The sequence below is a fragment of the Camarhynchus parvulus genome, chromosome 2 (assembly GCF_901933205.1).
Source record: "Camarhynchus parvulus chromosome 2, STF_HiC, whole genome shotgun sequence".
NCBI classification, from domain to species: domain Eukaryota; kingdom Metazoa; phylum Chordata; class Aves; order Passeriformes; family Thraupidae; genus Camarhynchus; species Camarhynchus parvulus.
The window spans coordinates 43,667,978-43,695,052 of record NC_044572.1 but is presented as its reverse complement, the minus strand read 5'-3'; the positions used below and the strand labels follow the sequence as shown (position 1 = coordinate 43,695,052).

At 36.8% G+C, this 27,075-nt stretch overlaps 1 protein-coding gene across 1 annotated transcript; it reads right to left on the bottom strand.

Moving 5' to 3' along the window:
* Positions 1–1,154: 1,154 nt before the first annotated feature.
* Positions 1,155–19,918, bottom strand: LOC115917472 (prostatic acid phosphatase-like). Its single transcript, XM_030971532.1, has 11 exons — positions 19,768–19,918; positions 13,756–13,851; positions 11,732–11,818; positions 10,688–10,840; positions 8,060–8,158; positions 7,160–7,264; positions 6,037–6,169; positions 4,556–4,638; positions 2,782–2,888; positions 2,047–2,216; positions 1,155–1,291 (listed from the first exon to the last, which is right to left on the bottom strand). The coding sequence occupies exons 1-11, from the start codon at positions 19,879–19,881 to the stop codon at positions 1,173–1,175; spliced, it is 1,266 nt and encodes a 421-aa protein (XP_030827392.1). The 5' UTR covers positions 19,882–19,918; the 3' UTR covers positions 1,155–1,172.
* Between the last annotated feature and the right edge of the window lie 7,157 nt (positions 19,919–27,075).

Below are 27,075 nucleotides of genomic sequence, written 5' to 3'. Positions count from 1 at the left end.
GTGTGGTTGTCTTGGTTTTTAAAGAGACTTCTCCAAGGTATTATAATTCACAGTATCCTCTGCAGGACTGCAGGATGAAAAAGTCTTGATTCAGTCTTGAAACATACAACAATAAGCAGGATTTCATACAGCAATATTAGTGCTTATTATGCATATAGTTTGTGATACTCAAGAGCAGTTACAGAAACACATTCCCTGACATCAGAAACTTACAATCTAAACAAAATAAATTGCACAGAAGAGATCAACATACAAAAAGCAGAATCATTGTTTTCTTACTTTGCGTACATCTTGCTAACCCATAGTATTGTGAACAGAGAAAGGAGCTTAAAGATAATGAAGAGAGTTATAGCTTGAGGAATTTTTCTAAGAGTTGCTCAAAAAACGCAGAGCAAAGGATCATTCATGACTGGGAGCTCAGAAAAATAGGAAAACAGTGTAGCAACTGAAAATAGATTTTAATATATTTACTTATCCATATTATTGAAGTTACAGACACTGGCCAAGGTGCTGTTGCCCTAAGCTTCTTGCTTGATACCTGGATATGTGACAGAGATGATCCCAGTTCTGCTAATTTCAGTAAGAGCTATAGAGGTGTAACTCCTTTAAAGAGCAGGCTGAAGACTTATTAGCTGAAGACCAAGGTCAAAACTCATGCATAAATTTGCATTAATAAATGCAGGAACACTATGTTCAAATGCTGGTATGAGTCTTTTTCATACAGTAATGCAACTTCTGCTCACTAAAACTATTTTCCTGTGCATCAGCAAAATAGCCATTTATAGGAAATAAGGTAAATATTACAGAGTGCAGTTTTAAAGAAAGGCTTGTCGAGCAGCAGAGGGCTAACTGGTAATAAGCAATATAAAAAAAAAACATAGGCAATAGCATTCCTTCACCCCATTGGTTGATATAAGATTGATTAATAGTAGTAGTGGAATAAAGATATAAATTGGAGTAATTCCATCCATCCGGTAATTCCTGAAATAACATATTTCTACAGTATTTCTCACTGCAGATGTGTAGAATTTTAGGCCACAGATACCTCAGTTGTTCAAGTATATTGAATATGCTGTGGAGATTATTTTGACCAGAGCAAACTGATTGGTATCAGCAACTTCAAGTATTCCTTGATATCTAGCTGCTCTCGCTTTCACTTTTTTACCTCCACTTTAAATGTCTTGGTAGCTGTTTCTACTCCTGCAGCGTCCATAATGATAAAGGAGGTAGAGCAGTACAAGGTTAAAAATGGACAACAGGCCAACAGCAACATTAAATCCAATAAAAATATCTGTGAAGAACAAAAAATAAATGAAAAGGGAGTTAATGAAAGACATAGGTGCATACCATTTTATATGCAAAGGTAACAGTCTAATTACATATATGTGCAATGTAAATATTTCTGGCAAGATCACATTTACTGCCATATGCAACATAAGAATATATACTTCAATCCCAGAAATTTATAGATTGTTTCCTGTTCATAGGGCAGGAGGGCCTATGTATAGTTAATGAAAAAAGAAAAATAGTTTCATCAGGGATCAGCAAAATGGTGAATATCTGCAGGACAGGGGAAATAATGGGACTATGGAGAAGTAACATGTATTGCCTTGCTCTTCTCCTCCCTCCCAGAAGTAATATTCAGGCAGGAAGAGGTTATCAGTTCTCAGCTGTTAGTAGATCATGGATCAGCTGCACTCAGTACAACTGCAGAAATACAGACACCATGCATTTGCAAGCCATTTTTGCTTTGCATTTGCAGAAAGTCTGCTGTATCCAACATGAACAGGACCCTTGTATAGCACTGACATCCATACTTCTCTTAGATGTTTTCAACAAGTGGAGATCTGGTTTTGACCACGGCCTTTAGGCAGCTCCTTTTGTGAATATGCTAATTTAATTTCTACTGACATTCCTTGTCCATAGCAAATCTGGCCCACTCTTAAAGAGAAATCCATTGATTGTATGAAAGGTACAAAGTTTGGAGCCACTGATAAAATATCTGCCTCCGTGTCTTATGTGGAAAATACAGAACTGTTACTCTACCTTTCATTTTGTCTTTCTTCCCACATTCTTTTGACCAGTTTTCTGTAATCACAGGAGAAACTAGTTCAGCGAACTTCTCAAGTGGACAAGAAGAGGTGCACCCCGGCAAAGTGAGGAGATAAGGATCCTTTGAAGTGTCGTTCCGATAATGCATTTCAATGCTATATTGCCTGATTAACAACATTGAAAAGTTTTTTTAAAAAAGGTTCTTAAATAGAAGGTTTCCTACTTTGAGACAGCATGTTGGAAATAGGCTCTAACATCCTACTCTAGAACCTGTTCTCCAAGAGTGGAGGCTTTATGAAAGACATCTGCAAAGCCCAGTTTGCCAAAGCTGTTAATTTAACTGCACAGATCAACAGTCAGCTGAAAAGGTCTTTCTGCAGGCTCTTTGAATGGCACCAGCACTGGGCTCTTCTAAGCCAAGTGGCTTACTGTGGGAGTTGTGTCTTGGAAATGTTCTTGCTATCATCTGGAGAATCAGGAAAATTTATTTTACCACTTTCTTCCCTCACATAAGGCTTGTTTTACCTCTTCTTCCTGTCTTTCAAAGCATACATCCAGAAAATGTAATTTTCCCTAGTTTTAATATGACTTTGTGCCTATGGGCTGTTAGTGAAACTTCTGTTTAAATCAAAATTGTATCTTCTCACAATATTTGAGAGAAAAATCGTTTTGGGGAAGAGGGTAGCAAGTTCTAAACACTTTTTCTTGCATCAATAAGAAGATACTTGCCCATTGCTTTCTTGGTAGAGTTCAAAAAACTGGCAAGCAGCATATGGTGGCAGTTTTCCATTGAAAATATTGAGAGCAATCTGGAGAGCCCCAACTGTGGTGTCATGCTATTGGGAAAAAAAAAATCCATCCTTTACAGTCAATTAAGTCAACTAGCATTCATCCAGAGTTATGAGACAAGAGTAGAGACGGAGTGGAAATCAAGATAAAAGAAAACCTGTGTAAATTTGACCATTAAAATGTGTTCAGTATGTTCACCATTGGGAAAAAACATGTTAACTGATTACTACAGACAGCAGGAGGCATTTCCAAAGAGTTACTGCAGTATGTGTCTTACACCATCTGGCAGGATTTTGGAAACAGATACTGAGGGAAAGCAAGACGTGGTTTGAGTAATAAATCTAGTTTTTCAGTCCATTTTCTCTTTTCCTTCCTTCAGTAGTGTCTTTTGCTCCAAGGTCAGATTAAGGCAGTGTACAGTAGTATAATCTAGGGCATTTCAAGTGAAGGTGAAAGTACTTTTTTTTCAGGTAGTATACCAGACAAATAGTTTTGTTCAAAGGCTATTCTCCTTTTTCCACTTCAGATTTTCTTTCTATTGTTCCTTCTGTTTGGATTCATACAAAGAAATCTCAGTTTGGCTTCTATTTTTATGGGATCTGTTACCCACCCACATATAGTTTCTTCATCTACCCATTATCCCTACTTTTGCAGGGATCATAGGAAGAGGAGCTGAAGGCAGGAAGTCCAAACACTTTGGTGCATAAATTTTGCAAGCGTCTTTAGGCACATATATATATATATCTGCCAGACCTATTTATACTATAGTCTAGCAGCTATGGTATAATTAATATTCAGGTTCTGGAATTTTATAGGCTGATCAGGCTCAAAAATAACAGTATACATGAACTCAGGGTATTAAAGCAGAAGTGAAAAATCTGGATGTACTGCTCTTCTTCAAAAAGAACATGGTAGTACTGGAGTCGTGTAGGAAGGACAGTGAGAGAGATATGAGGTATCAAGTAGTTTCTATGGGAGAAAAGGTAAAGTACAGTGGGACTCTGTCTTGGAAAAGGAAATATGGAAGAGGGGTGACAGAAAATACTAAATTAATTAGAGACCCAGAAAATGTGAATAAAAGCAGGAGTACTTTTTAACACAAAAGTCATTGTCACAGGATGTTGCAGATTCCAAAGGTATAAATGAATTTAATAAGTAATTAGGCAAGTTGATGGAAGACAGTCTGTCAAGAGAGACTAAACACAGGGACAAATTCTGTATCAGGAAGTCCCTAAGACACAGATTGCTGGAAGGTTTTATCACTCTCTGCTGTCTTTATTCTCACATTCATCGCTGCCTTTGGCTCTTGTTAGAGACAGAATAATGGATGAGCTAAGCAGATCTTGGCCTGATGAAAGTGGCCCTCTTCACCCTCTAAAATAAATAAAATAATAGTAGTAGTAATAAAAAAGAACCCACAGAAGAGAGGTTTGGAGGCACAGCTGAAGTTCTGCTATGTGCCAGTATCTTTGGAGCACTTCAGGAAAGATGCAACGAATAGAAACTGCACCATTGGGTTGTAGGAATAATGAAGGGTAAAATATATTTGGTTTTTTTGCAAAATATACTTTAACTAAAACTGAGGTGAGATCCATGCCTATACTGTGTTCTTGTACTGATTGTTAGCTGAATTAAACTGTAGTGTATTATTCTTTCATTTAACTTAAATACTGGTAAAATCAAAGCAAGATTTATGAAAGATGAAAATACTCACTGCAGAGTAGACCTCCATTTTTGTTGGTTTTGAAGAATTGGCAGCTTGTTTAATACTGTTTAAAATAATATTCACAAGGACACCTTAAAAAGATGAGAAAAAAGGAAGTGGAAAATGAAGGTATAATGCTTGAATGGAAACAAAAAAGACAAAATAATGTGAGTATCAAATATAGGACATCTACTCAGGCCTCATATTCATTTTTCAGTTTAATACAATTTTGTAACTACAGAGAAGATATTACAGAGGAGAAATATATGATTCATCATCCAGGTCAAGTGAAGAAGCAGGATTCACAGGAAATCATTTAGAACCATCCTGAGAACTGGTGATAATGACACTTCGAGTTCTGTTATGCTGAGATCTCTCCATTTTTTTTTTAGTTTTCTTGTAGTGTTGGAATAATGACAACTGTGCTGGTCTCTTCCTCTCTACATGCCAAAGACATATTTTTACTATTTACTTCCAATATGTTACATGTTATTGATTCTTTGCTTTTTCCAAAGCTCTTTTGTACTTCTTCTCCAGTCCAAAGGTATTCTATAACCAATGGGTATGGGTAGCAGAAATTCCCTGAAGCACAATTTATATCATTCTAAGGAAGGAGGATGTAACTGGTATGCCAGTGAACATTAAATAGTCCTGACTGTGTGATATGGTCATCTGCCAGCTAATAGGCTTTACTGCAGATTGGAGCCAGTAATTGCTATATATTTGATCCAGTGATGTGCATGCCTAGATGATGGATCTGCTAATAATTCTTTACCTAGATCTAGGCTGCACAGTAGGTGCATTAGAAAGCCTAGCCTCAAATGTTCCAGCCTGCAAATATTCGAACTCAATTGTTTGGATTTCTTGCTCATGGATACCTGGGGATCATGTGATAAATTCCAGGGTTGTGTCCTGAAGTAGTGTCAGAACGTGCAGCACAGTCTATGTGTCCTCATTTTGGAGCTAAGCAGTAGTTCCCAGTTCTTTTTGTTCTCATGGTATAGACATAACTGGAATCTCTTAGCTTCTATTCTGATCAGACTGTTTTGGAGCAGCTTTATATCGCTCAGAGAGCTACAAATATGTTGCCAGTGTTTTGACACAATGTATAACCAGTACATCAAAGGGAGAAAAAACAACAGTAAACAATTAGAAGAAATGTTGGAGAAGCAACTAAATCTAACCTACTATAAGGTAAGTAATGATCATAACCATGAGGGCCTGATTTATTCCCTTAGTTTTCTATAATATTTCTAAAAAGTTCTAATACCTTTTAAAATCTGGAAAACCTGAAGATATTAATTTTTATGCCTTGTTGTGGTATTTTATCCATGCAAGTGGCAATGTTCATCACATATTTGAATACTTAATATGGCATCCAATGTCCATAGTTTCAAATCAAGGGTTTGTTTGAATAATTTTGCATTAGTGAAGTGACAAGATGTTGCATTACCTCCTCCTTTCTTAAAGCTATGCATTTTTTGATTTACCTCCTTGTAGTCGTGATTTCTCTTCTGTTTTATAAACCCCAAATAATGAGAGTAAAGCCAATTCTGCCAGTTTTTCCATCTTGTTGATTACATCTTTAGTGGCCCATACAGGAAGAGTGTAATTATGAATATCCTAGTGATAAAGGAAAACAAAAGCATGTTTATAATTCACTGGTTTCCATCATCCTATCATCTACCCTCACACTACTTAGTTTAGACTTTCTGAGGCTGTCCTGCAACTCTCTGCACAGTATGGTTTTACTCCAGAGCATGCCCTGAAACAAATTTTGTGGGAATGGGGATTGGCCTGAAGTGAGTGAATGGGCAGAGCAGAAGCATCAAAATGAAGGAGATTCCATATAGGTATAATGTGTTCTTGCTATAGAGATACATGTTTTTGGTGGGAAATATTGCAGACATATGTCTTCTCTTTCTTTCTCTGAGTCTTCAGGTTATAAGTGTCTAATTTTTTCTGCCTTTCCATATAGTTGTCCACATACCATTTCTATCACTGGGCAATTAGAGACAAATGTGACTCTTCAGTCATGTGACAGTAACAGTGTCTTATCATGTTTAATTACCTCAATTTGTAGAGGATATGTTCAAAATCCTTCATGCACTGCTGGTAATGACTGGGGACAAATGGAATTATCCCATGCTTGGGGTCAGTTTGGGCATTTTTTAACTGGTAGCAATTACTGTCTCAAAAATTTTTAACTGATAGATCTTTCATGATCTCTCATGTTCAAAATCATAAGTATTTTGATGTTTACCTTTTAATAGTTTAAAGCTAATAATTTCATTTCTCTGTTAAAAATCGCAAATCTATTATAGCCATCATGCTGAATAATTCTATAGCAGCCTATTGGGAAGGGAAAAAAGGGAATAATGGGAATGGTAATAGTTCTTAAAACATGAAATGGAAATTACAGTCTCCCAAGCGGTAGATCATGTTTTTCAGTTATCTTTTACCAAAGCACTGAAATATAAGTTAGATTCAAATTAAAAAAAAAAAAAATAGGAGACAATACAACTCATTCCTGGGAAAACACATTGCCATGGTTTAATTGGAACCCAAAGTTGGAGTTATATTCCTCCCCAGCATCTATTGATTTATTATTACCTCACAATGGAGAGTGTCATATGTATTCCAGAGCTGGAAATTGTCCAGTATTTTAAGGTGATTTAGTTCAAGCCCTGTGTTAACTGCCATTGTTTGCAAAAAATCCTGTGGGGAAAAAGTGCAGAGTATACCACAAATGCTCAATACACATGAAACATACAAGCAGATAGATTCATTAACAGCCAACCTTTTCACAGAATTTTCACAGAATTAAAGAATAAGCTGAGTTTGAAAGGACCCCTAAGGATCATTGAGTCCAACTCCTGGCCCTGCACATGACATTCCTAAGAATCGCTCCATGTGCCTGAGATCATTGTTCAAATGCTTCTTGAACTCTGCCAGGCTGGTGCTGTGACCACTTCCCTGGGGAGCCTGTTCCAGTGCCCAACATCCTCTGGGTGAAGAACCTTCCTCTAATTTCTAACCTTGTGGATGCAATAGTCTGGTCAGAGAGAGCGAAAGCTAGATAAGCTTTCCCATTAATTGGTCTGGGAAACTTTAGGCAGCTGGAGAGAAAGAATTCTAAACAGTCTGCACCTGGTGTTTTGTAATAAGCTGTTTTGCTCATAAGGTTGTTTACAAATTGGTGTCTTGTTAATTAGCCAGTCATGTGAAATATATTGATTAAATGACCAGTCAGGTCCATCTGTATCAGACCACTATATAGAATATGCGGTTTCAGTAAAATTAGGGCTTTTGCCACTTAGCCTTCTGATCTGACTCTGTGTCATCTCTGACCCAATGGTGACCTGACCTAAACAGGGGTTTAATTTTTCAATTTGTTTTTGCATTTTAACAAAAGAAAAAAATGTAATTCCATGACTTCTACAACTTAGTTACCTTCCTTTCTCTCACAGCTTGGGTTTGTTTTGATTTTTGTTTGTTTGTTTTTCCTCTTACCATGTATGGTTGTATTCTACTTTGAAATTCTTTAGATGTTTGTGTTTCATGCTGGAGTTCATCAAAACGGGGACAGTTGGGCAGAGGGAAGTTCAGCCTCTGAAATATGAAAAGGAAAACTTAGAATAGTTTAAAATTATCAACACCCCTCTGTTTTTTCTGTTGCTGAGATTAATGGTGTAATATTTTAGACAGATTCATGGTTGTGCTAGACCTACTCAATAATTGTTTGCTTGGGTACCTTAATAATTAATTCAGTTAACATAGTGAATAGACTGGGGTAACTTGACTTTTCAATGGCTACTTGTTTCTGTGATAGCTTGATTTCCCTAAATTTAACTGATTTTGGCAAAAAGAAATGGCACCTGTCTGTCAAGGGATTGCTTTGAGAAATCGGTCAGGGTCCATGATCAAAAATTTTAAAAAACTACAATTTCCCTCTCATTTTCTGCATTCCCTTAGCTGTAACTTCACCTGGTAGTGGAACCTGAATTGCTTCTCCATCTACACATCCAGGTTTCATCTCTTTGCAGATAAACAGGGGATTATGGTAAGCATTTTAAGTACCACTTAATAGAAAGAACTTGAAACAAGAATAACAGATTGTTCTCCTGAAATATCAAAAAGCTGTGGGGCTAAGGGCTCTGTTCTTCTTTGGGAAATGGTTCACTTTTACATACTCCAAGTGTGTGCTTTACAAGGTCACACGATAATACATATTTGATCTGAACAGCATGTAAATACATGCATCCTGCAAACCCTGAGCTCTGGCAAAAAAGATTTATATCAATTGCACAAAGACAAATGATCCCTGATACAGCATAAAATGTCAGTGAAAAGCAATGGTGAACAAAACAAGCCTGTGCTGGTTCAGCACTTTGTCGCATCACTAGAGCATTTTTGACCCAGCACTAGTATTATCCTGTAACATTTATAGACTGCACTTCCAGCATGTCTCCAGTGGGACATTGGCAGCAGCCACCAACTGACCCTAGCCCACTTTCCCTTGGATAGGTTTCCAAGGGTGCAACTTTTCTGTAACAGCAGCACACTGAGGATGAGAGCTCAAGGTTGCAATATGAGACTGGGGAATGTTGTTTAATTACACAATAAGAAATGCTTCTCTGCTGTATGTCTTAATTATCCCTCTCTAGGTGTTATTAATTAAGCCACTCCCTTTGGTTTCATTAAGCAGTACTCAGTACTGTTGCCTGTCAAGTCTTGATAGATCTCAGCAGCTTAAAAATAAACTGTGATTATGGTTTTTTTACAGGACTGTGCCTGGCTCCAGTTTCCCACTTTGTGTTGCTTGGGGCTTGAACATACCTTCAAACATCTGCTTGGTTTAACAAGAGAACAATGGTTTTTTTTCCAGGTGGTTTGCATTATAAAAGGCATTTTGTGCTGCTGCAGAGGTGTGTTTGATGGAAGCATCAATACTCACTCCTGAAGCAGCCACAGAAGTGATGAGGCACTAGAGACTCCTACAAATGAGCTTCCCTTCCTCAAACAGGTTGTTTCATTGCACTATGATTCCTCTAAGGGCTTTGAGGTATTATATAGCCAAAACTCTAACCACTTTGATGTTTTTCTTGTCTTGTGGTGAAAGGACTTGCTCTGGGTCCTGTATTTAAATAACAATGACAGCGTTCTTTTCTGTTAGGAGCAGGGTTAAGTTTCTGGCTGAACCACACTTGCCAAATCCAGTTTGTGGGAACCCTTTCTCCCTGTACCTGTTTTCAAATGTGGTCTCTAAGAAAGGAGCAACATCAAAGGGAGAGAGGTGCGGCAGCCCCCTAATGAGTGAGTCCATCGTCTGATGTTGGTGATGGGCAGTTATGTAATAGGGAGTTTGTACAAATTTCCTTAAAGTCAGCTTCTCAAAATCCTCAAAGCCAGAAGTAAATGAGGCTTTCTTTTTTTTTTTTTTCACACTCACAAGCTTTTTATCCTTGTTGGCCACACTGTTCCTTACACAGTCCTTGTCACAAGAGCAAGTGAAATTAAAATCTAAACCTGACTCGGCCAGAGTGAGCTACATGAAGTAAAACTTCTACAGAACATATTATTCAGGTAGGTCTACCCTTATGATCTGCAAGAGAAGTGCTAGGGTTTCATTAAATGTTTCTATAGCACTGAGCATAAAAGAGCCCTTGTCTGTAATTAGAATGCCTAAGTGATACCAGAATAGGAAGGTAATCATTTTGAGGTCATTACAGTGGCTGGTGAAAATTCAATTCCTTGAATAAATTATGGAAAAAAAACTTTCCAAAGAGACAAAATCTGCCTAGTTGAGTGGTGTTTAGAAAAGCACTTGTTTCCTGTAAACGTTTAGGGCAACTTCCCTAGAATATTGTCCAAAAGTGTTCTGGTCAGAAGAAATAACCTCGGAGAAAATGGTCGTGTGTGTGATAATTCAGGTATTCTGCAACTATGGAAGGAGGATTTTCATGTAGGTGTTACAGTTGACCTATGACATACTTGTCAGCCAGTAGCTGCATTTGATATTTTCTATTATATTGAATTTAAAAAGATTGAAAAATGTTTTTTAGCTTATTTTCTTTTTTTCTGTTCTTTTGCTTCAGTAAAAGATTAATACTTTATAGACTGCTTCTAGCCAGTACTCACCAGCTCTGCTGTTTTTTGAAAAATGTGGACTGGAATGGGTTGCCAGAGAAGCTCAGGGTTCCAAATTTGGCTGCTAGTTGGTGGAAAGAGGCCAGAAAGATATGACTGGGCACTCATAATGGTGCGATCATAATCTGTACTTTGGATGTAAAACTGAAAATAGAATGGCAAAGAATTAAAGATAAAATGGAAACTATAAAATATTAGAGAAATTTTACCCAACTTGTCAATAATGACTTCTTGTTTTCAGTTTTATATTTTGCATAAAGTCAAAACAGTGAAACCATAAGTCAGCTTTCCAGGGTCCTACTTCAGTTTCACAAATGGAATTTTCAAGGCATCTTTTAATTTGGAGTCTAACCTTCAGCCTGAACTGAAAGAATAGGAAAGCATGATTTCAAAGAAGGACTATCTCTGTCATATTTTTCTCAATCTTAACATTGATACATATGATTTAGTGAAGGACAGGTTAACAATTGGACTTGAAATTCATAAAGGTCTTTTCCCACCTAAATGATTCTATGATCTATCAGCGATCAGGAATGTTAAAGCACTCAAAAACATAAACTTCTCTTGGAAGCATGGCAAAGGTCTTTCATACCTTCCCATAATGCATGCCTTCTAAACAGACCAAAATGTTAGAGGTGTCTTTGCCACAATGGATCTGTACTGTATGATAAGCACATCCAAAGAGCTGTTAGACCTCTCTGTTACAGGAGGAAGTGTGTAAGTATGGCACATCACATGACTGGATAGGTATTTATCTTTCAACAGAGTAAAACAATAATGGTCACTGTACAAATTCCCAACTCATTCATCATGGAGCTGTTCAGTTTGGGAAAATTAGATTGTGAAAGACCCAAACAGAATGTAAGAGCTGAAAAATAGACTATATTTTGTGTTTACCTTGACATAAGTCTGTCTTTCAAAAATGTTCTTCTATTACCTGAATTTCTCCATTAATGAAATGAGTATGATAATGTGCTTTAAGTCCATAGTTCTGCTATGCCAGAGAAATGTGCTGCAGACAGATCTGCTCTATACCTCTTGCCTGTTGTATGTGCTGTTCAAGAAGCTGGAATAGCGTTTCCTCATGTACTGTCCAAGTTCAAATAGCTGCTGCATTCCAGTCTGTAAGGCAAGCATATGGGTGACTACTAGATTAAGGTGACTAGAGACTTTTAGTATAAAAGTGTCTTTTTTTTTCCTTTTTTAATCTTTAGCAATCAGCTTTTAAGTGATCATTAACTGCTCGTATAATGTACTGTTATTGTGGTTTAACCCCAGCTGGCAACGGAACACCACACACCTGCTCTCTCACTCAGCCCTGGTGAAACTGGGGAGAGGATCAGTAGAGTAAAAGTGGGAAAACTCCAGAGTTTGAAGACAGCTTGACATGAAAAGCAAAAGCCACACATGCAAGCAAAGCAAAACAAGGAATTTATTCACCACTTCCCAAGGAGAGGAAGGTGTTAAGCCTCCAGGAAAGCAGAGCCCCATCCCAGTTACTTAGGAAAACAAACAACATCAAGCTGAATGTCTGCCCCTTCCTCTTTCTCCACCCAGTTTTATATGCTAAGCATGGCATCATATGGTACAGTATCTCTCTTTGGTCAGTGGAGACCTGCTGTCCCAGCTGTGTCCCCTCCCTACTTCTTCTGCACCCCCAGAAAAACTGAGGGTGGTACAAGAAGCAGAAAAGCCCTTGAATCTGTGTAAGCCCTGCTCAGCAGTAACAAAAACATCCCTGTGTTATCAGCACTGTTTTCAGCACCAAACAGAGCCCTGTACCAGCTCTCTCTCAGCCAAAACTAGAACAACTGTGTATGTTGCAGATGATCTAGAATTTTTAATAGAAATGTTCACTTATATCTGTGAAGAAATTATATGTTCTGAAGTGCTAAGATTGCAGTATCTGCTACAGAAAAGCAATGCCCCTGACTCTACTATTTCCACAGTGCTGTAGATCTGTAGACACCGATCAACATTGTCCTTTACAATGTATGTCATTTAGTGACAGCTGAGAGAGGATGATTGACAGCCTAGTATTTATCATTGTCATTGCTCTGTTATTTATCCAGCCTTATATATTTGTGGCTTATATTTCATGCCCTAAGTAGCATTCTTCTGTGTTTGCTTTGGTGTGCCTGCAGTTGTTTTAGGTTGCACACTGTCTTTTCTGTTATTTATTTCTAAAGCCTGAGCTGAACTTTTTAACTTCTACCTGTCAGAGAAGTACATTCCTACTACTGATTTTAAAAAATAGCAAAATAGCAAAAAGCTCTCAGAAAATCAATGTCAAAGCAGGAATGTCTTAGTACATAAGCTAGTAACAAGATAGTTATACAATTCATTGTTTTCAGTGTGTGAATTTTACAGATTTTTCAAACCCCCTTCAAACATTAAACACTGAACTGTCTCTGTTTCATACTTCTGCACCACAACAAAGTGTTATTAGGCAATGCATTGGCTTCCTTTTGCTCCAGAGCTTTGTGTGTTAAGTACAGCCAAAGAGCTAACGCTTGATGTTAAAATGCCAGAGCAGCACGTAGGTTCAGTGCATCCTAGTGAAACTCTGGACTGCAAGTGACCTTGTTGAAAGACACATTGTCCCCAGAAGCAACCTTCTCCTGCAAGTCTTCTCTTGTTTTGTGAATTGGTGGTTGTCAGTCCAATGATGAGATGTGGACTTGTCACTTGACTTTGTGGGCAGGTGTTGTGTCTTTGCCCTTTCACAGAGCTCAGTACTTAATGGTCACTAGAACTTCATCAATGTTAACAGTACAGTGTTTAAACTTGCAATTTTTTTTGAAAGCAGACACACTATCAAGAAGTTGTTGCTTTTAGGAAGGTAATTATAAAGCTATGATGAACAAGATTTCAATTTAATAATAGCTAAATGAATAATATTGCAAAAACGTTTATGAATTACTGGTATTGGTATTTGCTAATAGCAACTATCAGAACCTGGGATTTTTGCTAATGCTTTTGAGACACACACACAAAAAATATCTTCCCACTTCCTCTTTTAATAGCATTTTTAAATTCTTCTAAGAAAGTCAGCATACCTTGGTGAGCTGTCCAAATCCCTGGGGCCATTCACTTTCTTTGTGTAGATCAGTTGGAAAGTTCACAATTGGTGTTCGGTCACCGTGTCGGAAAACCTGACAATGTAAGCAATAAAAACTCCTTGAGTTCATTACTGTTAACACTCTTATCTAACTAGTAGTGAAGCGTACATTATACTTCCAGTGTCATTTTTCAAATGAAAATGTTGCAGAGTCTACAGAAACCTGGTCAAGTAGGATGTGAATATATTCTTTAAAATCAAGATTATATATAATTATATTAGAATTAAGTGGGCATAAGCCTGATGATTTTTCCTTCTAGAACATTAATCACCCAAGATATTAATGTTGGGATTGTGTTCACAACTAGGCATCTAGACAGGAAATATGACTGAATTTTGGAAACTCAATTCTTCTGAATATTAAGCCAGTTACTGATTTGCTTAGATTAGTATTTAATTACTTTGTCATAGACACTAGAAATTTTTGTAACCTTTTTTTCATAGCAGTATCTTTAAAAGTAATTCTATGTACACATGGATCTTATGCTCAGTTTCTCAATCATCCTAAAATATAAAGATAAAACAGTATAAACATTTACATTGTTGGCTTAATTAATACTTTATTAGTACTTTTACATGCATATATAAAAATATTTTTTAAAGTCTTTAGGATTTTATTTCTATCAAATTCAGTGAGAGCAAAGGGTTTGGTTGCTTTACTATCCTGAACAGTCCAGTATGCTGAGTACTAGTGTGATGCATTCAATCATATGATTTTTAATCAGAAAAATTAATGAACCTTTTTTTATTTTTATTCCTACATACAAAGGAAATTACAGCCCTAGATTAAATGATTCTGTAAAACTAAATTATCCCCTCTAAGCATATGCTGCATGGGCTTAGAAAAATTAAATCCACAGAAGTTTCACATGAAACAAAATGCTGAAATACAAATTCACAGGGCTCCAGACAACCTTCCAGGATGCTGACCCAAATTGTTGGGAAAATTGCCTTTGCTTATCAATGTTCTCATCACCAACTTAATTCCTGACTTAGCACAATAAAATGGCGATGTACCAGCATGGTATATTTGTTAATAAAATGACATTTGTGCCCTAATACCTCAGTGGTACATAACTTATTTATAATTAATACTCTCCACTGCCTCATTAAGCCACATCATTCTTGCCCAGACATCAGAGAGGGCTGTTCACACTAGTTAGTTTGCCACTCCCACTGGGAGGTGTTTCATGTTTATATTTTTCAAAGTAAACACCAGTGGTGTGACTTAATGTTTTAATTACAACACGCACCCTTTCCATCAGCCTTCTCTAGTAATGCACACAAGCATGTGCTAGAGCAGGTACTTCAGAGATGGAAAGTACTGTCCATTAAAGGCAAATATAATTGGATTTCTCCCTCTGTTCGTTTTCTACAATAGACAACAAAGCTTGCTAGAGTATGAGTTACCAGTAGAACACGTAGAAGACTGCTTATTATGATTTTTGTTTTGCTAGTTTAATTTCACTATGTGGCCAACCTAAAATGAATATTTTGCAGTGAATTGAGGAGGGTCTTCAGCCTCATGATTAAGTTTGTTGTTTGGGTTTTTTTTTCATTTTCTGTGCAATTTTTCATCCTCTTTAAATTTCATTTCTTATCATTTGGAATCTCAGTTGGTTCTTTATCACAATTTCTCAGTGCACCTGTAGTGAGCAGGAGAATAAGTTACATTGTCTGGTGGCTGATTCAGCCAAGTGCAAGAAAAATGAGTGATAAGGACTTTTGTACTGCTGCTCATTTCCCTTATGCTTACGTACATAGGTGTCAGGTAGGATTTATTAGTTTTTCTGGACAAGCTGGTACCTGTGTCAAGAGTGAAGGTTAAATTCCCAATCACAACATAGCTGCATCCTCTCTTGTTAAATTATCCAGCTTCACAGCAAAGCATTTTTATAGGTAATTGACAATTGTTCAAACTGACTGACATGTTTAAATGACTAATTTTTATGTATATTTTAGGAAATAATTAACAATAAATCAACACTTATGCCCTTTTTAGTAGAGAAAAATTACTGACAATGTGTTAGATTTTAAATACTGGTTTGTGATGTTTTATGTTCAATGTACTGCCTAACCCTGAGTGTGTCACAACAGTCACTGTCACAACTGTCAACCCATAAAGCTTTCAATAAATCAGAACAGCATTTGTTCTGAATAGAAGTTAGTGTGCAGAAAGATCAAGATCAAAAGATATGTATGAGCAGGAGATGTAAAGAAACGTATTTTATTTCTTTGTAACCTTAAGAATTTGAAGGAGTGGAGGTGTGCTCTTCTAAAAATAAGCTTAGTTTCTTTAAGTCCACACAAAAGAGGAAATAAAAATTAAGATCCTTCTTCATATTTCTGCACCTTCATTGCACAGTGTCACATAAATATGGTATGAACACTAAGCTGGAAGCAGCAAGAGGGGAGCAAACACTTAAAAAAGCAAAACCCTGTTTTTAGGAATTGAAGGACACAGCTTCTTAGCCAACTGGTTTTTGTATGTGCTCAAACCTCTTTGCTACTTCTGAAAGACCTTGCTTCAGCTGCAAATGAGACAATGACTGTATGAACAAGCACTTAACCTGAAAGACTAATTCATTCACTCACAGCTACATCTTAGGAGACTTTTTCTAAAATTTGAAACTGTGTTTTTCATTAGAACACCTGATAGGAAAAGAAAGTGTATCCCCACAGATCATACCTTACTCGTCAATATGAGCTTCTCAACACTCATAATTTCAACTTTTTTAAAAATTAGTTGATTCATCAAATTAATTTAAAAATGTGTGTTGCAGCATTTATTACTCCTGACCTACAGATTACCTTCCTGACCTTTCAGGAGACACAAAACATGGCAGAATGAGAGAAGAGGAGCAAGGAAGCATCATTAAAAGTGAAAAGACTCCAGAAATCAAGAAGGAGGAGATGGTAAGGGGAATGTACACAAGAAGAGCAAAGCAGATCTCTTTGGTATATTAATTTTGGCACTCCTTTTGAAGTGCTTCAGTTCTCGAAAGCAATAGGTGAATAATTACCAGATTCATTACCCTCTCCTTCCACTCTGATACAGCTGGAATCTGATTTGGTGTCTGGGTTCATCATTCACTCGTGGTAACTTTGTGAGCATGATCACTTCATATGAAAATGGTCACATGACTCAGACTTTGGCCAGCATTTGCTTCCATTGTTGTCAGGTGAAAAATCATATTGGAGACAATCTGGTGCAAGGGAGGGGGTGCACTGAGAATATGGCCTGTGTAACATACACACACACATACATATATACATATATATATATGTATTTAGCATCTTCATTTAGAAATGCGATAAATTACAGTGAAGTATCTGTCTCTGAGTGATCTTGCAGACACTTTTATTGACAGACTTAACTTTAGACAAAAAGATCTCTTACTTTGAAGCCAGGAGTAGGAAGGGAGAAACAAAAGTGAAGTGAAACCATCATGCTGCCTGTTCAGGGAAACCAGATGTAGAAATAATGAGCATGTTTAGTCAAGATTTCAGATGGCTTGGCTTGATTAGAGAAATCACGCTCAGAGATAACATGCTCAGTCAATGCTTCCTATCCTGAGTTACAAGAAGAAAAACATGATGAAACCACAGTGCCTCAGAAATCACAACTCTTTGTATATATGACAGGTGAAATGTGTGTGTGTGTAGACATCAGAACTTCTTTAAACAGAAGCAATAAATCAGTACTTCATTTGTACTTGGGTGCCTGATTGTCCTACATATTTCCTATTTTCTTCTTTAAAGTTTGTGTTTTTAAATTTAAGTTCTGCCTTTAATCTTAAGTTCATTGCACAAGAGTTGTGGTGAAAGCTAATGTTTACATGTAAGCAAAGAAATTTAAAAAGCATTTTAACAAATTGGCTTGAAGTAGAGCTTTTCAGAGAACAGAGCTTGTGGCCAATAGTCAAAACGCACAGAGTCAGCACAAAGTTGGAAGTTGTGAAGAGAGAGTGAGGCACCTTTCCAGGCATAGCACAATTCTAGAAGTGAGAAAAAGTGAACATTTATCTGTGTTTCTTCACCCCTGCAGATGTATTTTATATTGTGCAGTTCTGCTAAGGAAGTTTTAAAACATCATTATGACAATTTTCACACTGCAGTAATACTCCCAGGAGAAAACATAGTAGCTTACAGGACAGCTGGACAGCTGGACAATGGCTGTTGAAGTATGTCAGAAAGATGCCTTTCAGATTTGACTGACTGTAGCAATACCCTCATTATATCCCATTATATCAGTGATGTATTCACTGATGGGGTCAATTCCTATGCTGTATATTTATACTAGCAATTGTTTCTATGAAAATTCATTAAGTGATTTCAGAAGGCAAAATTCAATAGAGCATACATAAATCATGCCTGGAGAAAAAAGATATATATTGTGATAATATTAACCCTATTGTAACGTTTTATGTGATTGGTCAGCCTAAGCAAAATTAACAGGTTTAAAAGGAAGACAGCCTAAATGAAATTTACCTACTATTTAATGTTTATTGTGACAAATTAACCTAGAAATTTTTATTGGGTTTTTTGTTTATTTGTTTGTTTGTTTTTTGTGTTGTGAATTTTTTGGTGTTTTTTTTTTTTTTTTTTTTTTTTTTTTTTTTTTTTTTTTTTGTTAGATTATGGTAAGCACAGTTATGGTAAGCAGATTATTTTGCATAAGAAGCCTCTCTCTCCATAATGGTAAACATTTCCAGTAACTTTCTGCAAAATCATTGTTTGTCAAAACACAATAACAGCAATTCAATAAAAATCCCATTCTTTTCAAGGAATTAATTCTCCAAGGCTTGCTGTCTATTTGTTTTCATCCAGTTCTCCCTGTTACCATTGGAAAAATATGTAAGTATATTTCTGTATACAGAATGTTACTGGAATTAGCGTCAGGTCCCTGCTATGTGTGGTGTCTCAGCAGGAGTAGGAACTGGTTTTTCCTGTGCTCTCTGGCCTTCCTCCAAGCTGTGCATGCACTATGCACCCAATGTGGCTATACATGAAGTGCTCTATCTAGAGTCAGAAGATTTGTTTTGGATACAGTACTTCTGCGCACATTATGTCTCAAATAGGGAAAGGCTGAAGGAAAAGATCTTCAATTGCCTATTTATAAAAAGTTCATTCCAATCCCCTCAACTTCGTATATAAAATACTCCTTTGGACTAACTATTCTTTATCATTATACCTTTTATTTTAAAAAAGAATGAAAAGGACCATTGTTCAACCTTTGTAATCCAAAGTATTACATTGAATTAATGTCTCTTTTTCTTAGAGGTATTTGGGAAAGTGACATTGAAGTAGTGTTTAGCTACTTTGAAATGAGAAATGGCCCAGCAAAAGGATTATTACAGTCTGTTTTCAGCCTAACTGAAGTTAATACAACATGTCTCTCGAATCTCTACTTAAAAACACCTGTCTATTTAGTTTCTCAGTGTACTGCTGTGACAATTCAGTTATTGTGAAATGGAAAATATTTTTTTTGTGTGTTTATGTGTGGTAACTTCTGTAACATGATAAGCTTCAGCTTCCAAGCATAGAAGAGGTAGTCCATAATCACCAGCTCCCACACTATGCATTGGAGTGTCAGCTAAACTAAGAAAGAATAGGTAAATGTGGACTTTGCATCTCTTCATTCCTCTGCACTATGCATCTACCACAAAGTCGTTATCTTGAAATAATAATTAGGAGATTAGGAGATGAAAATTTGGAGATGAAATTAGGAGATGAAATAATTAGTAAATTAGGAGATGAAAATTCTAAGAACTAGAGATGTTTTTATCTTTCTTTGGGTGAGGTCTTTAAACTCAATAAGCAAAAGGGCAGCAGTACTTATTTCTAAGTTTGAACACAAGCAAGGAAACTGTACACCTTGTCTGATTCAACAAACATATAATTCTGTCCCTGTAATCCCCACAACAAAACAGACAACAAATCTACTTACTACCACCACAAACTTCAGTTCTCGTGCTGTAGTAGTCTGTTGAAGCAGAATGAGGATAATGTGAAAAGAAAAACACAGGATCCTAGACAAGTTGGGAGGCCGTATCACACCCATCCTGACAGGAGAGGAAAAAGAGACTTTGTAGCTCCAGCAGCTGCTAAGGCTCAACTGTGAGACGTCAGGCTGTACCTTCAGAAGGGGTGGAACTGCCGCTGGTGCATTTCAAATCCAAGAGGAATGTTGTGTGACTACGCAACAAATTGCATCGCCCTTTGTTTTCAAATTACTGTTTACATTCTTTTTAATCAAATCATAATTCAGTTCCTTTTTTTCCTGTAATATTTTTTTCTTTTGGAGTGTGAGGATGAAGTTAAAATACAAAGAAAATTTTTTCCTTTGTATTTTAACTTCATCCTCACACTCCAAAAGAAAAAAATATTACAGGAAAAAAAGGAACTGAATTGCTAAGCATTGCTGGTGTTTCAACCTACCTGTTCTGTTTTGACTTTTCTGTGCCTGGAATTTTTCCAAACTATAGCCACAAGGAAAAACTACAAGCCAGGCAATACTGTTTCTCTTTGCTGCTCAGCTAGCCCACTTTTCAGCTTCCTTCCCCTCCTTTTTTTCCCTCTCTTCCACATTATTTTTGTAAAATCAGAATAATTATTAAAAAAAACATTTCATATGGGTTAAAATTGCCAGTCCCTCAGATAAAATATTCAAATAGATTTTGCAACAAGTATATTATTTAAGATCCTTGCTGGGCAGTTATTTGCTCTTCAATTTGTGTGTGTTATTTTTCTTTTTTCCTTTGGAGTATTCCTATACTTCCCCTTTGAAACTGCTTATGTCGAGATCTTTTTTGACCTCAAATCTTTAAGAAATTTCTTGTGAACAAGTCCAGGATCTCACATTTTTTATTATTACTGATTAAAAGCACTCTTTCTGACAGTAGCTCAGTGGCTTTGAGGAGATTGCTCAGCTTGTCTCTGCTGACTTCCTCTCTATAAAATAAGAAGAATGAGACCTGGAGACTTGATTTCATAAGCACCTTTTGAGTAGTGAATTAGTTTGCAGAGATCTAGAGGTAGAGTTCTTTAAGTGCTAAAACTTTAGGTCCTTTGTGTATTGTCATTCCATTCGTATCATACCCAAACCTGGCTCAGGTTCTTCTGCTGAGCTCTCTGCAGCAGCAGTTTCTACAACAAGTGCTTCACCATTTACCAGGAATTCCATCTTGAGGGCCTAAAGCCCACAAAGCCTCAGGTATTCTCTCCTCTGAGTTGTGTGAATGTCTTTATGTATCCACTTTGTCTGATGGATGGGACCAGATGGGAGGAGCATGACAGTTCCCAAACTTTCCTGTCTGTCTTCTCAGTCCATTCCCAGTTTTCAGCGGTTGGACTTCTTTCTTCCTCCACTGGTATGTCCCCACCCTCCTTTTTGATCTCTCCTGGTGTGATTTTTGCCTATGCAAAAGGTGCGTGAGGGTTATCTATACTTCATAAATAAATAATATGTTGTCTTTCTGAAAACAAACATAAGCTGATCATCTTCTTCCATTATTTAAGAGTGTAGGTCATAAAACAGACTCTCAGAATACTTTCATATGTCTCAAAACTCAAAAATGGATGTCTTTCTTTTTAATCTATGTAATGGGTGTTTCCTAAGCTATTTGATCAAGGATCACTGTTGGCTCTTGGAATCTTTTCTTATCCTTCTTATGACCTTCCCGTGAAATTCATAACTGATTAGTTTTTATAAGATTTGCTGGCTTATTGTGTTTCATTGATGAGTGACTGTGACCACTGTAGTCTCGCTGTTATGGAACCATTCTAATGACTTCAATTTAAGACCAGAACTCAATTTTATTGGTGCAGGGAGGGGGATTCTGGATGGCATAATTCAAGAATGTTAAAAAATATATGACAATGACATTTTATAGAAAATCTTTGCTAATGTCTCTTAAAAATGATACTTCAACACAAGACCAAGCCTATGGTAAGTAGTAGTGATTTCTGTGGTTTCACTCTTCCCTTGGCATGTATACTTTGTTAGGGAGAGAATTTTGTGCTCAAAATAATAGATACCACAACAACTTAAGTAAGAGCTTGCGCATTCCAAAATGGAAAAAAAATCCCCATTTATCTGCCATACTGTTTAAGATAGACTCATGTAGGAATCCTGTATGCAATCTGAAAGTATGTTGGCAGTATGTATTCAATTTGAAAATTTCTTTGTGTTTCTGGAATTATCTCCATTTCTACTGGGCATTTGGCAGGTATAAATTCAGCATATTCTGCAGTAACTAAATCCTGGCACTTTTCAGGAGAAGTTGCTTCAAAATAATAATAATTTAAAAAGTCCTTCTTAATCTATTTATGGTTGTTGAAGCATTATAATGCAAGTGAACCCAAACAATTTAAATCATGCTTATGTTAATTTGGCTTATTGTCATAAGTTCTAATTATGATATTATGGCATTAAGTAGGATCATACACAATTATAAATTTTAAGTGCACATACCTATCTTAAAGGCTTGCTGAAGCCTTGCTGAAGCCTTGATTTGCTTTGAAGTGGCTGATTGCAAAGGAGCCTGTGCTTTCTTGCACACAAGGGTTACCTGAGGTAACCACTGCTGCTGGTGGAGCACAACCTGCACCCTGAAAGGGTGGAAGTCACTGCGGTCAAAGCACCAGGTATGAAAATGCTGCCAGCACTCATGAACCAAGCTGCTTACACAGGGAAACAGCTCAGGTCCTGCTACTGACTGCCTGTGCAGATCAGCACTTAGCATGGCTTGGATTTATCTCCAATCCTTTTTTCCAAGCTTTTTTTGGTTTTGTGTTTGGGCTGAAAGAGGGAAAAGATTTTGTTTCAGTAAACAAAGTGACACATTTTCCAAGCACCATTCTGAAACATGAGGAAAACAAGACCGTCTCACAGTCCTGTGTAGGGGTGTTTTCACCCAATTGTGGGGAATGGGAAGGTACTGCTGACAGAACATGAAACTGTATCTTAGACTACAGAAAAAAATGTCCTAAGTCCAAAGTTACTAATCTAAGGCAGGTGGGGGAAAGAAAGTGTCTGCTCGCTGTGTATTCACTTTTTTCTAATAATTTCCTAATTGTCCCAAGTTTGCAATAAGCACCTGGTTACAGGGCACTCAGAAAATTTCCTCTTCATCTTATGAGATAAAATGTTTGCCTGAGACAAGGGAAACCTAATTTGCAGGTTTTTCAAAAAACAAAGTGAACTGCCAATAAAAAAGAGACAGAAAGCACTATTCCTCTTCTCTTTCCTCTCTGAAACTCTGGAGGAGTTTGGTGATGATTTTATTTTCTGGAAGAGGTGGAGACAAATCCTTTTGCTAAAGGAGAGATTTGAACTTGTGTCTGCTACATCTTGGTTAAGTACTATGAACATTAAATAAAAAGAAGGAAAACCTGCTTCTAGTACTACCATGAAACAAATCTAAATTAGTTGATTATTTGATCAGAGTTTAGGTTGTTTTGCATTTTTTCTTTCATTCATTTTTGACAGTCAGCTCAGTAAATAACCCAAAGAGAAACAGGTGATGGAATTGATGAAAATGATAGTTCAGGCTGTCCAGTGCCGCCTTTCCAGGACAGCACAAAATTACTGTTGCTTTTCTGTGGTTCATTCCCCATTTTTCTGACACTGCTTCAGCATATGAAAGGAAAAATAGTGATCACAAGTTATATCCAGCTATATTACAGCATCTGTGACTATTCAGGTCATTAAGCAAGTCTTTAAAGTATGACTGTTTGTCTAGCCATTGCTTGTGAAAGAAGAGAGGGAGTTGCATATCCAGATGATCCTGGTTTTGCAACATATTTAAAAAAATAAGTAATCTAAATAATTCCAAAGTTAAACTGTTTTTACTCATTTTGACTCACTTCTTCTTTAAGAGGAACTGAAATGAACTTGTTTGTGACTTCATGGCTGCAAAAGATGTAAGACAGATTTTTCAAATTAAGTCAGCTGGTGAAGTTTAGGAAAACATAATTTAGAGCAGTTTATTATTCATTCACTGACAGCCCAATTTATATTCCTACAATAGATCTGGGCTTTATGTTCCAGCCTTTATAAACACTGATGCTTATTTTCCCTCTGAGTTAGTGAGGTATAAAGGAAATCTTTCTTTCTGTGTTTCTACAGTGATAGTCTTAAGAACAAAAAGCACTACAAAGAATGTGTGTGATGGGGTTTTTGTACAATAGGGGTAGGGGGAATAAAATAATTTAGAAATGTCTTAATTTGTAAATTAAATTTTAAATTTATTTTTGCTCAGAAATTAGATTATTCAAGGTATATACACTGGGGCATGTAGCATGGAAGAAGACGTTTTCTGAAGATGTGATGGAAAAGGGGAACTTTACATTGCTGTACTGTAAGCAGTCACCTCACATAGAATGCACTTGCACAACTGAACTGAAGTGCTGAGGCCAGGGTCTATCCATGCTCCCTCAAACCAGAAAAATCTCTGGGACAAAGGATCTTCATGCAGCTTTGAAAGTTTTTGGGACATGGATTTGGGTTAGGAAGGAGTGGAAGATCTGGGAACTGGAGACTAAAGAGAATAATGAAGAATGTCTCAGGTCTATATCACATTTTCTATGTCAGCATTGTCCAATTCAGGAAACTAACAGAAAAGTTACCCTTACCTTTGATGAAAGAAGCATGAAACTTACCCTTTACAGCTCTTGAACTTTTACTTCTAAACATCTGGCAAACAAAACGTTAGAAACGACTCAAGCACCACAATTTGGCACCAGTTCAAAAAAAGAAACAGGAGCAGGTTGAGAAGAGAAAGTGCCTAGAAATTTGGTTTTGACAGCCAAGGCTACAATCTGTTAGAAGTCTAACACTGATAAAGATGGAGTCTTGGCTTCCTTTCTGTTTGCTTTCGTCTAGCAGGTTTTTTTTAATTACTTCTTAGGAAGGGAGGTGTGATGATCAGCGTGGTTTTGAGATGAATAACTTAAAGAGCTTGCACTAACTTTCCTGTGAGGGCTGCCAGACCTGAGAAGACTTTCTTCTGGTGTCCATTATGGGACATTAGGGTAATACAGAATAAACAAGCTTGCTCTTCTTTGTATTAAGAAGCGGGTAGAACTGGTTGTCTCATGTTGTCAGAAAATATTTCTACCATTGTTTGGATGCTATGGTAAAAGGGGTTGCATTTTTTGACTGGAAATCTAACTAGCTTTCCTGGTGAACTATATTTCCTATGGTGGCTTAAGAACAGAAATTGGGATCTGTTGGGAAAAGAATAGAGCATTTACAGTGAGAATTCTGAAACTTAGATTCTTGTTGGACAGAAAAGGGATCTTTTTATTATCATGATTCATTTTTATCTTGTAGAGTGGCAGTTATCTGCTTATACTATATAGAATATACTTTTCAGGTTTAGCATCCATTTTAAAAGCCTGATTGAGGAAAAGAAGCCAGAATGGCGAAATTTTCTGCACCTCAGCTGTTACTCTAGTTCTCTTTAAAATGATCTGTAGGCAATAAGACTGTTGACAAAAGGTCCTATCCACTGTGAGAAAACAAACAAAAAAAGAGAAATCTTTGCTTCTTCAAGCAAAGGCATATCCACTGTTTTCAGAAATTAGTTGCATCTGATTCTTCTCATCCAGCTTTTGTAGTAAGGACACAAGCTGTTTTTTGCAATAGCAATATTAGAAAACATAACTAGTGAAGGATTGCCCAACATATTCCGCATATTTTAATGCAGCTCTGATTTTTTTTATTTTGTATTGCCTTTTTTTTTTTTTTGGTTCATGTCAAGAGCAGCATCTGCATACAGGTTTCCCAGGAGAACAGACTTTATATGATCAGATCAGAATATACAATCAAGGTAATGTAACAAAAGGAAGGTGTTAAAAATGCTATTTGAAACCAAAAAGTATTTTTCTTCCAAAATTAACTCTTGGCTTTGCTGTCTTTTTGGAAAGAATATATGAAAGCCTTGTTGGGTCAACCAGTTGTTGCTAGGTCTTCATGGTAGCTAGCCTGGCTGTTTTCAGGCCCCTTTTAGGTCTAGATTCACCGTCCAAGTTTTTCATAAGTCTCATCTTCCTTCTATGTAGAGATGGAATATTTGTGCATGTAAAGAAGGAGAAAGTGATCTCTTAGGTAATTAAGCAGGCATAATCCTAATTCTTGTGACTTCTGAGATCTGTTTGTGTAAAATGATTCATTGCTTCTTAAGTAAAATAAAGTCTAAGGAGAGTGGAATGACTCTTCCTTTTAGCATCTCCATTTGAAGCATTGCTTCTGTCACCAGTTCTGGAAGTTCTTGTCTCATTCTTCAAAAGAGGGCAACACTCCTTCAGAGGTATTTTCAAATTTTGCTGTAAATCAAGGCTTTAGCCATCCAAAACACTCTAATTGCATAGTTGAATTAATTCTGACAAAGTCCCTTTGGAAAGAATAGGTCTTGCAAAATTCCATTGGTTTCATTTTGCACTTAGGTTTTACCAGGTGATAAAGCAAAGCAAATATTCATGAAGAATAAGTCCTTGCTTTCTATAATTTTTGTTTGTAGTATTAAGGAATGTTTTCTTTTGGTAGAGATCAGGAGACTCAGTTGGTCATGCTGATGGAATTTAAAGAGAAATGTCAGACCACAGTCATATCACAGTGTGGGAAGAATCCTTTCTTAAAGTGCACCACACTGAAGATAATGGAGGGAACACCTAAAGGTAAGACAAAAAGAGAGATGCATTCTTAGCATATGGCATTCTCCAAAAGCATGGCAAACCTGTTAATGGTACCTCTACAAGTAAGCAGTTCAGACTAAGTGGAGAGGAGTTAACACATTTGCTCTCAATTTAACGGGATTAGGAAAAGTCTGTTGAAATGTTGAGTCAATCCATGCTGAAATCTTCCTGAGCAGCAAAAAGAGCACAGGGGGAGCCCACAGTTTTACCTCCTTCCCAAATATGCTGAGCTTTATTATTTTCCTATGTTTCACCCTATGGTCATTGAGATGTGGAAGAACTTAAGGCTGTATTGTGTGACCTATAATAATAATAATATTTGCCGAACCCCTTTATTTCCTTGCAGTGGGGACATAAATCCTCTCCATAAAACTTCAATTAAGCTTTTTATAGAAACATCTGTATGTTTGCAAACTGGAGTCTCCCTGTAGAATAGTTGTCTCTATACATTACACTTTTGAGCTCAATCACACTTCTGGATTTTTTTTTTCAAAGTCACATTTATGGACTTCATAAAATGCTCTCATGCATGTATAATCAAATTAATAACATATGG